The sequence below is a fragment of the Talpa occidentalis genome, unplaced genomic scaffold (genome assembly GCF_014898055.3).
Source record: "Talpa occidentalis isolate TD23 unplaced genomic scaffold, MPIMG_talOcc4v2.1 talOcc4.15, whole genome shotgun sequence".
Taxonomy (NCBI): Eukaryota; Metazoa; Chordata; class Mammalia; order Eulipotyphla; family Talpidae; genus Talpa; species Talpa occidentalis.
The window spans coordinates 52,885,630-52,899,264 of NW_023601543.1; the positions used below are offsets into that span (position 1 = coordinate 52,885,630).

The 13,635-nt window shown below is 34.3% G+C and overlaps 1 protein-coding gene across 5 annotated transcripts in view; it reads right to left on the reverse strand.

The window, feature by feature from the left end:
- Positions 1-379: 379 nt before the first annotated feature.
- Positions 380-13,635, reverse strand: part of RRAGB (Ras related GTP binding B) — a 32,209-nt gene continuing 18,953 nt past the window's right edge. For 4 of the 5 annotated variants that reach the window (XM_037512342.2, XM_037512340.2, XM_037512339.2 and 1 more), the window contains 5 exons: positions 9,451-9,546; positions 7,198-7,320; positions 3,531-3,622; positions 2,163-2,278; positions 380-896 (listed from right to left, as the gene is read on the reverse strand). In XM_037512342.2, the coding sequence (XP_037368239.1) occupies positions 799-896; positions 2,163-2,278; positions 3,531-3,622; positions 7,198-7,320; positions 9,451-9,546 (525 nt within the window). In that variant the 3' untranslated portion in view covers positions 380-798. The remainder of the gene's footprint in view (positions 897-2,162; positions 2,279-3,530; positions 3,623-7,197; positions 7,321-9,450; positions 9,547-13,635) is intronic. The other variant, XM_037512341.2, reaches the window with a different exon arrangement.

Below are 13,635 nucleotides of genomic sequence, written 5' to 3' on the forward strand. Positions count from 1 at the left end.
TTATTGATTTATACAAGAGCTGGGGTACAGGCCAGAGGCATGGGAGAGTGAGAGAATTCACCAGAGACATAGCAGGGAGCAGAACAGTCAGATCTACTGAAATACACTGCTGAGGGGAGCATTGGGCAAGGCAGGAGAGGTCTGCTGCACCATGTAGGTAACTCCCTGGCTGGCCAGGAATCAAACCCGCGCTGCAGAGGCTGAGGACAGCTTCCCAGTGCTGCGCTCACCCCGCTGCGCCACCGGGGAGGCCTCCATTCAACTTTATTTTGTACTATTTCTCAACCAGCATATCACCGTTCCCTAAGATAATTGAGAAATTGATTTACTTTTAGGGGAAAGTTGAAGAAACAAAGAAACAGAAAAATAGACACTTAAATTCCTAACAGCAAGTTTATTTTCAATTGAAGTTACAGAATATTTTTAATTCATGCTGAGAAAACAGTATATTCCAAACATAGGTACTATCTCACAAGGAATACAACACAATGTTGGGAAAGGGAAATTTGACATACACAGCTATTAGAACCAGGTCATCAGAACAAAGACACTAGTAGAAGAACCTGTTATCAGAACACATACAAGCACCTACTTTATGTCATACCAACTTTATGAACAGCTTATCTTTTAACTCTTCACTGGCTATTTGAGTAAATAGCATCCAAGATAAACTGGGAAGTAGGGAAGAATACAGAAATGGTAGCATCACAGTATTTCAGAGCATACATATACTAATACAACATTAAGATTAATTAAGAAATAGTATTTCAATTTATTTTCTGAAACATTTTGGCAATGTTAGCGCATGAGAAGACACTGTTTTGGTCCATCCACTCTTTCCAGCTTTTCAAAGTGTTTCCTGGCGTTGCGGATATTGATCAGTGTAGCTGCAGAGGCTGAGGTGGAGGAAGATACCCAACAAATTAAGTACAGACAGTTAAAGGAAAGTTTGACTATTAAAAACAAATGAGCCAAATCCATTAATGAGTATCATAGAGAACATACAGGGATAGGAGGTACCAAGTTAACCATCATTTAATTTTCCGGATAAGTAGATTTGTTTATATTCTAAAAACAGAGATTAAAAAATAAGCTTATAAAATCTTTAGGCTTGAGGTTATAAACCCATTATTTTATGTTGCATTTTATTTATTTATTTATTTATTTATTTATTTATTTATTTAATGTTGCATTTTAATATTAACCTAAGGTCGGAAAAGTCAACATATCAGAGATAATTCAAATTTCTGGGAACATCTTGGAAATAATGCTAGAACTTTTAATTCAATAGTTAGGGGATATGACTAATATGACATGCAAGCACCAAATACCTCCCTTTATGTCCATAACACAAAAGTTGGAATATAGTACTTAGGAATGGAAAATAACATACAAAATGGCTGAATAATTTTAATTATAATTCAGGATTCAGATTGACTAGTCTTGAAAATTTATACCACATAGTATATAAACCACACATTCTTTTCTTTCTTTACTTTTTTTTTTCTTCACAGTATTCTTACTGTTTAGGAAATCACAAGTATTAGGAGCTCTGTACAAAGAAGACCATACACACACACACACACACACACCACACACACACACACACACACTTATTATAAATCACATTACATACAGAATTAGGTAAAGCTCTTACATTCTAACTATATTATATACCCATTGCTTAGAATTCAGCAAAGAATGTTGTTATGTGTAAATTTGAGATGAGGCAATACATAAAATTACTCAATTACAGCCTTGGAATGGGATAGTCTCCATTAATAGTTCATATAGAACATGACTAAATGGTGATAATGCATTCTTTTCTTTAAAAACTGTAAATTTAGTAACTTGATTTTTGAAATAAGTACTCAAGTCTAATATTTTTTTAAGTTTCCATATATATGTATTAACTAAAAAACTACTTACCACTAGTACTATATTAGCTTTAAAAAATTGGTAAAATAAACCTAACAAGAAATTTACCATTTTAACTATTTTTAATTGTACATTAAGTATGCTTAAGGTCAGTGGCATTAAGTGCATTCATACTGTTATGCAACCATTCTCACTATAAAATAATTTTATAATATCTAAAAAGTATTAACTCTAGTTTAAAGAACACATAGTTTTGAACCTATGTCAGCTAAGTTTAAACTTACGAATGGATGGATCAGACATCACAACCATCACATAAGTGTTGGATGTAAAGATGTCAATAAAAGCAGCAAAGTTAGAGTTCCTGACTTCCATGCTTTGGAAAGAGGCAGCCAACTTGCTATAGGAGTAGGAGAAAGGAGAAAAATTAGTAAATATAATAACATTATAATAAATTCTTATCTTTTATGTTACACTTTTTCATAGTATTATGCCTCAAATCATCACTTCATTTAGATGGTTAATCACTAATCCTACTTTATTTTGCACGGAAGCTCTAATGCTGAATTAACATGTTTTGGAAAGTGACTGAGATAGAAAGTGGATTAGGACTTGCTATTGACTGTGAAATCAAAGTGGGTTTAGACCAAAATTCCTGTTAAAAAAAGATTTCTCTAGTATTTAAGAAGCTTAGGTTAAAACTTCCTATCATTTAGATTAGTAACTATATCTTTTGAATATTATATTGAAATTCAATTAATGAGTCCACTTCTAAAATAAACAAGGTAACATATGCATGTCATTTTCTATTTCTTTTTAAAAATATTAGCATAAACATGTCAGAAAGTCTCAAACTGTGTTAAGGCATAAAATGAGTAAATTATTCTATTGTCTAGACATCGAAGTTTTACCAGGGTAAGAATTTTGATTATTGAATCTTTACTAAATTATAATGCTGAGTCTCTCTTTCTTCCTATATTCACAATGCTAAGATTCAAATTGTATTTAACCAAAGCTGAGACAACATAGTTCAGCATTTCTGTACTCTCTGTGTTGTACCATTTCTTAGTCAGTATCTCATTATTTTAAATGCTGTATATTTATAGTAAATCTTTTTATTTGGTAAGGCAAATTCTCCTTCTTTCTACTTTTTTAAAACTCTTATGAATTTTTTAAATTTATTTCTCCCCAAGTATTATTAAACATCCCAAAAGGGTGCTCTGTTTATATATTTTTCATATGCTTTTTTTTTATATCAGTTGATTTTGCACTAAAGGATAATGACTTTTACCCCAGTCAATTGTAGGCTCTCTTAGAGTTTTAGTTTTCTTTTTGATTGAAGAAACCTTTTTGAAAATGTGTGTTGCTTAACAATGTCTCCATCAATGACAGATCATATATATCATGGTGGTTCCGAAAAGCCAACACCATATAACTGCGGTTTGTAGTGGACTATATACTATTTAGGTTTGTATAATAACACTTTATTACATTTGCACAATAACAAAATTTTCTACTAATGCATTTCTCAGAACATATCACCATTGTTAAATAATACATGACTATAGAAGTATAATCAACTAGTTATTTGAAACTCTCAAAAATGGTAATAAATTTTTCCAGAGATATATAGATAACACAAGATCTCTTACCTGCAGCTTAGTTTAAACTGCTTAATAATGTTGCTGATTTTCTCAAATCTGTGGGCATCACGCTGTTCTTTACACTGATAATGAGAAATCACCTAAAAAAATCAATATCCTTTAATTCCATGTTCTATAGTCATATCACTTCTGCTACTCCTCAAGACAGGTACATGCCTCTATTTTTTTTTTAAGATTTATGTATGTATATATGTATGTATGTATGTATGTATTTATTTATGCAAGCACTAGGTACAGTCAGAAGCGCGGGAGATTGAGAGAATTCACCAGAGTCAGAGTGGGGAGCAGAATAGGCAGACTGACAAAGTTTACTGCTGAGGGGAGCAGCAGGCATGGCAGGAGAGGTCTGTGCAACATGTGGGACCCTCGCAGGTGGCCAGGGATCGAACCGGTGCTGCAGGGGCTGTGGGCAGCTTTGCAGCCCAGCGCTCAACTGCTGCGCCACCGGGGAGGCCCATTATGGCTCTATTCTTCAAGGTAGATTTGGTACCTGGCTCTCTCCTGTCCTATATCCTGCCAACATTGTGCATGATTTCAATATCCCCATGGATTGGGACTCACCCTGGAACATTTTCTATAATTTTATTAGGTCATTAAAGTATTATCTATTTTGTTTCATAGCTATTATTCTTCATTTCAATTATTAAATATCTTATTTCAATATTTCATAGGATGGGTTTTGATTTATAAATGTATAAAACAAAAAGAAAAAAATAAATAAAAATCCTTAGTTGTTCTTGAGGTTTACTTAATGTACTGAATTTATAAATAAATGTATTCATGACAAACATCCACACCATGTCAAAAATACTTCACCTAACACTTTCAGATTTTAATAAAACCATATGAGTATTTCCTCCAGGCTGATTATATACATGTAAATTTCTCATAGGAAGCAAAACTGAATCACTCACCAGAAGAAAATTTGCAGAGCAGTTCAATGAAAGCATATGAAACTTTCAAAACACAATTCTTAGATAAATGGAGGAACAAGTCCCCCTTATTTGACTTCAATACCCTCAATGAAACTAGTCAATAATATCTAAACTTAGTCTTCAAAATACACTAAAGCCACCTGTTAGAGTTAGTGAAGAACAGGGAGCTTATATTAGATTAACCTCTATGATCATGTGTGATGGATACTGGCAGAAGTAAACTGCTGAAGTAAAATTCTGTCATGTCATGTATATGAAGATAGACTACCTCACTTGCTTGTTGCTATTCACACCAGCAGGAAAAACAGTCTTTAGGGTAGTGTAATTCAAAGCAAATGACCTCTGCCAGTGGGCTGAAGCAGAAAGATGCTCTTGTCAGGACTCCTTGACTCACCTGTACCAGCTAGCTGGAAGGATAGTTCACAAATACAGCTAGGGTAACAAGGTTTCTACAAAGGAAGGGGTAAAGACTACACTTTTTTTCTTTTTAGATTTATTTGTTTATTTATACAAGCACTGGGTACAGTCAGAAGTGCGGGAGGGTGAGAGAATTCACCAGAGCCAGAGCGGAGAGCAGAACAGGCAGACTGACGAAATACACTGCTGAGGGGAGCAGCGGTCATGGCAGGAGAGGTCTGCGCACCATGTGGGACCCTCGCCCAGCAGCCGGGGATCCAACGGCACTGCAGAGGCTGCGGGCAGCTTCGCAACCCAGTGCTCAACCACTGCACCACCAGGGAGGCCTCATAAAACTACACTTTGCATTCTCTATCCTCCATTGCTATAATAGCAAAAGGAACCAACATTTAATATTTTGTCAACTATATGCTAACTCTTTTGATAAGGCCACTTTAACCTATACAATAAGACTATGACATAGATATTATCTCCATTTTATATAGAAGAGGAACCAACTTCAGATATTAAGAAATAACAGACATATGAAAATTGTTCAATATCACTTATTGTAAGGGAAATGCAAATCAAAATCACAATGAGATATCACCTCACTGCTGTTAGAATGGCCCATATCAAAAAGAATAGAATTAATAAATTGTTGGTGAGTTTGTGGTAAAAACTCTTATTATTCACTATTGGTAGGAATACAAGTTGGTGCAGCCTCTCTGGAAAACAGTAGGGAGATTTCTTAAAATAAAAACAGAAATTCCATATGAATCAGCAATACCTCTATTAGGTATTTATCCTAAAAATATGAAAATTCTATATGAAAAGATTTATGTATGCCAATGTACATAGCATCACCTTCAACAATTGTCAAGTCAGGGAATCAACTAAGTGTCTTTCAATAGAAGAATAAAGATTTTGTGGAATATATACTCAATGAAATACTATACAGCTGTGAAAAAAGATGAAACAGAGGTTTTTGGAGCAAAAAGGATACACCTCAAAGTGATTATATTAAGTGAATAAGTCTGAAAGTGAAAGACGGGTATCAGATTAGGTTTTACTCATCTGTGGAATATAAATAACCAAAAAATATATACATGCAAAATACAACAGGAATAAATCTTGGACTTAGTGAAGGAATTGAATGAGTAGGAGGGAGAAGGGAGTGGGGAAAGGAGGCAAACGGATGTTGGAATAGCTGATTTGGTGGAAGGTGAATGGAACATGTAAACATATGGAAGAGCAAAAACGTAACACCAAAATTAAAATAAAAACAAAAAATTAAATAAACAAGTCTAAATTCACCAAGCATTGGTAGAGCTCAGAAAACAATTTACAGTGAATAGCTCTGAGAGTTACATTTTCTAAGGTGATCAACACTTCTTTTGACATCTCAAATTAATTTTTATTACTGCTATTTAAAAAATTTACTATAATAATTGGTTTTTGTAACCCCCCTTAGGATCACACACAAAGTAAGCGCTAATAAAGTTGTTAAATTGAATTTATAAGTAAAATAAAAATGTCAACATCCCTCTTTCTCATTTCACCTGTCCATCTGAGCTCAGCTTTTCCACTGATTTAATCATTACAGCTCTTGTAATGGAAACTAGACTTTTGGTGATTATCATGACATGGGTATATAGATGTTGAATCATATAGCTGGATACTTGAAACTTACATAATGTTATAAACCATTGCTAGCTAAATAAAACTTCATATAAAATTGTTTTTAACTCTTTTTTTTTTTTGCAGAAAGGATAGGAATACAAGTTTTCTCAAAAGGAAAATATCCTTCATTTCATAATAGATGTTCATAGTAAATAGGAATCCTATAACAAAAATGAATGATTATTAGCCAAAATAAAATTATCTAAACTCTATAATAAGACATACCTATAAAACTCTAAGCTTTACTAACATATAAGGCACTATATACTGAAGGTCTTCTTTTGGGCTATTGCTAACAACCCAATCACATGTGGCACAATGATATTTCAGTCAATGATAGACCACACTGATGGTGGTAGACATAGGTCCTATATAAAGTCCAGGTGTGTAGTAGGCTATACCATCTTAGTTTGCGCACGTTTTATGACTTTTGCACAATGATGAAATCATCTACCAATACAGTTATTAGAATATATCCTCATCATTAAGCAATGCATTACTGTACTATTCTATAAATAAGGCTATGCATGTGCAGTAATGACAAGAGGGAAAGAGTCTTCCTGAAAGTGGTAGTATGTTGTTCTCTGTTGCTGAATAGAAGATGGTAAGTGAAGTATATCTGGAGAGCAGAAAATTCTCACCAGAAAAGTAGCTCTCTCAAATAGAAGCACTTCATCAGCCTCAATAATTTCAGCAAAATTCCTTAGGTTCATTTCCAGCTGCTGAACATTGGGAATTAGCTGATAAACAATGCTGGACCAAGCCTAACGGAACAGAAGCACAGAACAATATTAGTAACAGGCAGCCAGTTCCAGACATTTGCAAATGAATAAGTTCACTATAACGTACAGACAGCAAAATATGGTGATAATTGAGTCCCAAACAAATACTGATAACAAATATAACACAAATAAAATGAGAAAATGAAGCTAACATGGGATTTTTATCGTTCAGTTGGATTTCTTAAAATCTCAAAACACTTTTGCAAAATGCTGGAGAAACTTCTTTCCAATGATAATTAAAAACAAATCATTTAATTCCATCAAGTTGTCTTAGAAAAAAGTTGAAAACTGATCTACTGGAGTAAAAGCTTCTATTCTGGTCATTCAAATATGGACAGACATTTAAGTACAACCATGTAACAAGAGATTAGAACCTAATAATGTTGTATTTAATATATATGCAAAAATCAACTTCATGAAATATCACTCACATGGACAAATGGCCACTCCTCTCCATGGAATAACATACACGAGAAATTAGTGGCATTATGAATCCAAAAAGCTTATTGTCAGCTATATAAATTATGGATCAAATGGAATTAAAAATGGCCCACTGTGTTTGCCTAAAACTGACTTCATCCAGAGGAGTAAAACTAAAAAGTTGAAATTAACCACACCTCCCCTATATTCATTTAAGGCTCTTTAATTTGAATTTTCATTATAATACTTCCTTCAATCTCACTCCAATTTGTCTGTTAAATTGTACAATGTTCTTTTCTCCCCAACTAGAGGGCAGGAACTTGGTCTTATTGTGTGTTGAATAGCATCAAGCAGGTATGAAATGAGTGCTTTCAGATTAAAACTTACTATAAAAATTTAAGTCAGCTTTATGCAACAGTGACTTAATACAGCCATGTCTATGTTCCAATTAGTTTTATTATATAGGTATGGGGGTTCCGGTTCCAAGTTCCCAGGTCCGTGTAAATGTCACTGCTGAATTTACCTTGGGGAAATCACCAAAGCTAACCACAGCAGAGACATTGTCACTCACAGCAGTGTTTAGCCAATTGTCTTTGGCCGTGCTATGTATTGCCATCCTTCACACCGCAGTTGGTTCTTAGTGCATCATGTCCATCCTTATTCATGGTTACCTGTTCTATGGGAATAAGGCTTTGAGAGAAATTCAGCCCAAATTAATCTAGGATAGTACTTCCTACATAGGTATCGCAAAATGATCTGTCATTAGAGTGAGGCTGGGTTAATATAATATTGGGGGGGGAGGGGAAATGAATTAGTTAAAAAAATAAATCAATGGCTCTTTTAAAAGTCCAGTAGTTTCTCTCCTTGCAAAATCAGGTTTCTGTGCTTCTGATTGCAGATACTTGTCAGATGCAGTTGATACTGAAGCTGTAGCTACCAATGACAGAGAAGGATGCTTTCCCACCCAGAGTCAAACTTGTCAATGTATAACATAAGCAGTCTGAAGGAAAGGTCTGACCACAGGAGGATATAAGTGGAGCCATCTTTCAAATCACTAGATCGGTAGAAGAAAGAGAGGAAGCAGGATAAGGAAGTCTATGTGCCCAAAAGGTAATTTCAGCTTCATCCAAAACACAGCTATTGTTGTAACCTTTACAACTACTGCAAGCAGTGTGGTATCCATTCCAGCAATGGGAACAATCCTTTTGGTTGAAAGAATGCTAGTCTCCAATTTGGCAAAAATGTTGATGCTAACATACTCTAGGCATAGCATGCCTCATTCTAAGATTCCCTTTTTCAATCTCTCCCCTAAATATTGTTCTTCTAGGCAGACTAGTTTATATCCTGTAGAGGTACCTGAATATTAGACACAGCTCCAATCAGCATTGAGATCACAACAGGTCAAAATAGAGGATGGCCAGTGAAACCTCTGTTGTCACGAAGATCAGTATCAAGTTAATCATGACCAAACTGGCTAATTCAGTGTGATTTGGTAGGTATGTCGACACAATCTAAGATCAAAACCAAAATCTCTTAAGGTTAAGTCTGATATTTTCCAAACAGTTTATTGTAGATTTGTTTTTAGTACAACACATCTAGCTGGCTAAGAATTAAAAACCTTTTAGTTTTGATAATACCCTTCTAGCTTTTATCATGCTCTTAAAATAAGGGAATTCAGGGACATATACACACCTTATAGAGGGTTTCGTCCCAGATAGATGTTCGGAAACAAGAACATTCCAATGGGCGAGACAAGCGCCTCAGATCTTCTTCTCTCTCTTTAAAAATCTGAATTAAGAAGTCCAACACACTCATCAGCATATAAGAGATCTCCTCTATCACAGCAAAATCTGAGACATAATTATCTCAGAATATTTTAAACAGGAGCTTTAATGATTTCCTCAGTGGAATTTCTTGACTATGCATTTTACTTCATAAATGAGGATGCAGAAATGATTTCAGATCAGATTTAAAAGTGCAACTGCTATCAGGATTCTTCAAGCCCCTGATGCTAGTACTCAGTACACACTTATGACACTATGCTGGAAAATAAAATTAATAATACAGAGGAGTCCTAATAAAAATATTTAACATTCCAAATCACCCAGTTGGGCAATTTAAGATAGCTATATCCACATCAAGATTTTATAAATAAAAATTCTTTAACATTTGTAGATGTCTTTCTCACACACATGTGCATAAACTCATATATATTAAAACTCATATATTTATGGAGTATATCTGTTCAGTTATATGGCTATAACATCCTTAAACACACAAATATATACTTATTTTGGATATGAATCTATGTATATATGCCCATGTAAACGTGGAAAATATTTATTTATACAAATATATATACACAGATATTTTCCATGACTGGGTGGGTTTGTAGTGAGTGTGTGTACACTGTAATGGTTAACTGTAGGTATAAATTCACTCCATAGCACAATAGAGAGGTTGGAATCACCTTCCCTATTAATAAAACTATAAAAAAAATTCACTCAAAGATTTGGAATTTTCCTAGCAGAACTTTTCTATAAATGATTTGCATTAATATTGGTGGCTTGCTGCAAGGAAGGAGAGTATGGCCAGGAAACAAGATACCCCAGCTGAGAAAAAGGCTGGCGGTTAGCCATCTATGGGCATATGGGTGCAGTGAATTTCATGGACTTCACAGCAAGGAGTACAATCACATGCAGGTGTGGGAATGGTAGGAGTCACTGGGAATTTCATCACCAGTGCAGGCAAGAAAAGATCCTCTAATCCCCCTTAATGGAGGGAGAATAATGAAACTTCAGGTGAAGCTCTGCTAGAATTGGTTCAAGTTCAACAGGAAAGGAAATAAGACATGGGGAAGAGAACTTGCCACTCAAGTATAAAGACTCACGTGGACACAGTACTTACAGCCTAGGTCCCTGCCACAATATGGAGGAGCAAGGAGGCAGGGTGGGAAGTTGAGATAACTGAAGCATTGAATGGAGCTTGCTTTGGAGAAGAGAGGGGCAGAGGTGAACTACCTCATTCCACAAGACAGTCACTGAGTATTTAAGACCCTGCCTGTCCTCCTGTCACTTTACACCATCGCAAAAAAGAAAGATGAACAAAACTAAACTCATAGTAACCCAACTACAAAAAAGCAAATAGGCAACACATATGTCTAGGAAGCAAGGAAGATCTGAAAACAAGATGGAAAAGTAAAAAGATAATAAAAGTTCAGACATTAAAGGACACAGAAATAGAGACTATCATTTTAGTCTCTATACTTTAAAATAACAATAAAAATGCTAAATGAGATACTGAAACATCAAAGACAAATAGGCAGATACAAGATTATAGAAAGGAGGTCCAGAAAGGAAAGTGATCATCAAAGAGATTCAAAATATTCAAATAACACAAAATAGGACAGAATGATATGAAGATAAATAGAATTAAACTAGCAGAGAGAACATTTCAGAAATACAAGGCTCAAATTTTTTACATATCTCCTAACCAGAAAAATAAAAGATTTAGAGAAAATAAGGACACTATGACAAATATCAGACTCAATCACATGCAGTAACATAAATATAATGAGTATTCCAGAGGGAGAAAAGAGAGAAGGGAGCACAAATACTTTTCAAAGAAATAACAGATGAGGATTTTCTGAAACTAACAGAAGAATTAAGCATAACTACCCAGAAAGTAGAAAAAACACACAAATTTCTAAATTAAAAAAGACTACACCAAGACAAATCATTCTTAAATTATCAAAAATCAAAGATAAATATAAACTTTTATAGGCAGTCTAAAAAAGTAATATACAAAGGCATCCAGACTAGACTTTCCTCAAATTTTGCTACAATCTCCCTCCAGGCAAGAAAAGAGTGGAATGAAATATTCATAATCTTAAAAGATAAGAATTGCTAGCCAGGAATATCCTGCAAAATTATCATTCAAATGTGAAGGTGAAATACAGTCTTTCCCAGACAAACAGAAGCTAATGGAGTTCATCACCACCAGAACTGCCACACAAGAAACGTTGATTATTCTACATGAAGATGAAAAACAAGACACAAAACCCTGAGCAAATTGACAATAGGAATTAAAAATTAGAAGCATAAATAAGAATATTATGAGTCAGCAACAAAACACTAAAGGAAAGGAGGAAAAGAACAGAACCTGTATAGTTAAATGTCAGGGAGTCGACATCAGCCCACGAAGGACTTTTTAAAGTATAGTAAGCTTGATAAAATCCACATGGTAAGCACTAACCCAAAACCTAGAACAGAGGCACACAGAAGAAGAAATGAAGAGGCTGAGAGAATCATTAGACAAAGCCATTCAAATGGAAGAATGCAGACAGACAAGTTGAACAAGAACAAAAGAAACATAAAACAATGAAAAACCAAAAAGCAGAATGACAGTTAATATACATCACATATCACTAATCTCCCTAATTGTGAATGTCCTGAATTCACCAAGTAAAAGGCATAGAATGATGAACTGGGTAAAATATTTTCAGCCATACTTTGATCGCAAGAAACACATTTAAAACTGAAAGACAAAAACAAACTCAAAGTTTGGAGAAATATCCTCAGCCAGTAACAGAGAGAAAAGCAGGAACTGCTATTCTTGTATCTGACAAACTAAACTTATAGCCAAAAAGGTCATCAGAGACAATGATGGGCATGCGTAATGATCTAGGGAACAACTGACCAAGAAGATATATTTTATACTCATGTTTATGTACGTAACACACAAGGGGAAAGAGTTATAAAAATGAGACATAACAATCATATTGAAAAAAATACAATTATTGTTAGAAACGTCAACACACTACTCAAATAATGGCTTTAAATGAAATGTTGGAACAGACCAGATGGACTTAATAAACATTTAAAGAGCCTTCCCTCTAAACAAATGAACATACATTCCTTCAAGTGCATAGGAAACAGTCTCAAGAATAGATCATATGCTGGAACACTAATCATTTTTCAGAAAACATTAAAATATAAAATATATCAAACATCTTCTCAGATCCCAATGGTAAAAAGCTAGAAATTAACCAGAAAAAGTAACCAAAAAAACAAAATATGTGGGAACCAAACAAAGTGCTTCTGACCAACTCCTGAGTCAATGAAGAAATCAAGAAAAAATTAAAAGGATTCAGAAACTAACTAAAATGGAGAGACAAAATACCAGGTCGTGTGGTATGCTCTAAAAGCAGTACTATGAGGGAATTTCAAGGCAATACACAACAACATTAACAAAAAACCTCACATAAACAAGCTAACCTTACAGATAAAGGAATTAGAAAAAGAACAAATGAATTCAAAAATCAGTAGAAGGATGGAAATTATAAAAATTAGAACATAAATAAATTAAAAACAAAGATATGGTATAATGGATTAGTGAAATCAAAAGCTGGTTTGTTGGAAAAAATTAAATTGACAACCCATTAGCTAGGATTACTAAAGGAGAAAATATAATCATCAAATGAAAGAGGTGATATCAAAAAAACCTACTATGTCTCTATAATCTGGACAATGTCAAAGAAATAGACAAATCTGTAGACTTATCATTCCAAAACTTAACCAGGATGAAAGAGACAGCTTAAACAGTTCAATCACAAGCACAGAAATTGAAAGCGTAATCAAAATGTGTTTCTAAGCACAAAACGTGAGGACTACAAAGCTTCTCCAGTGAACTCTACCAAACATCCAAGGAGAACCTAATACCTATTCCACTCAAACTCTTCAAAAAAAAAAAAAATCAAAGGAGAGCTCCCTAACATAAAATGAAGCTAACATTATCCTTATCCCAAAAACCAAACAAAGATAGTGCAAAGAAAATCTAAAAGCTACAGGCTAATAACCCTGATGAACATAGGTGCCA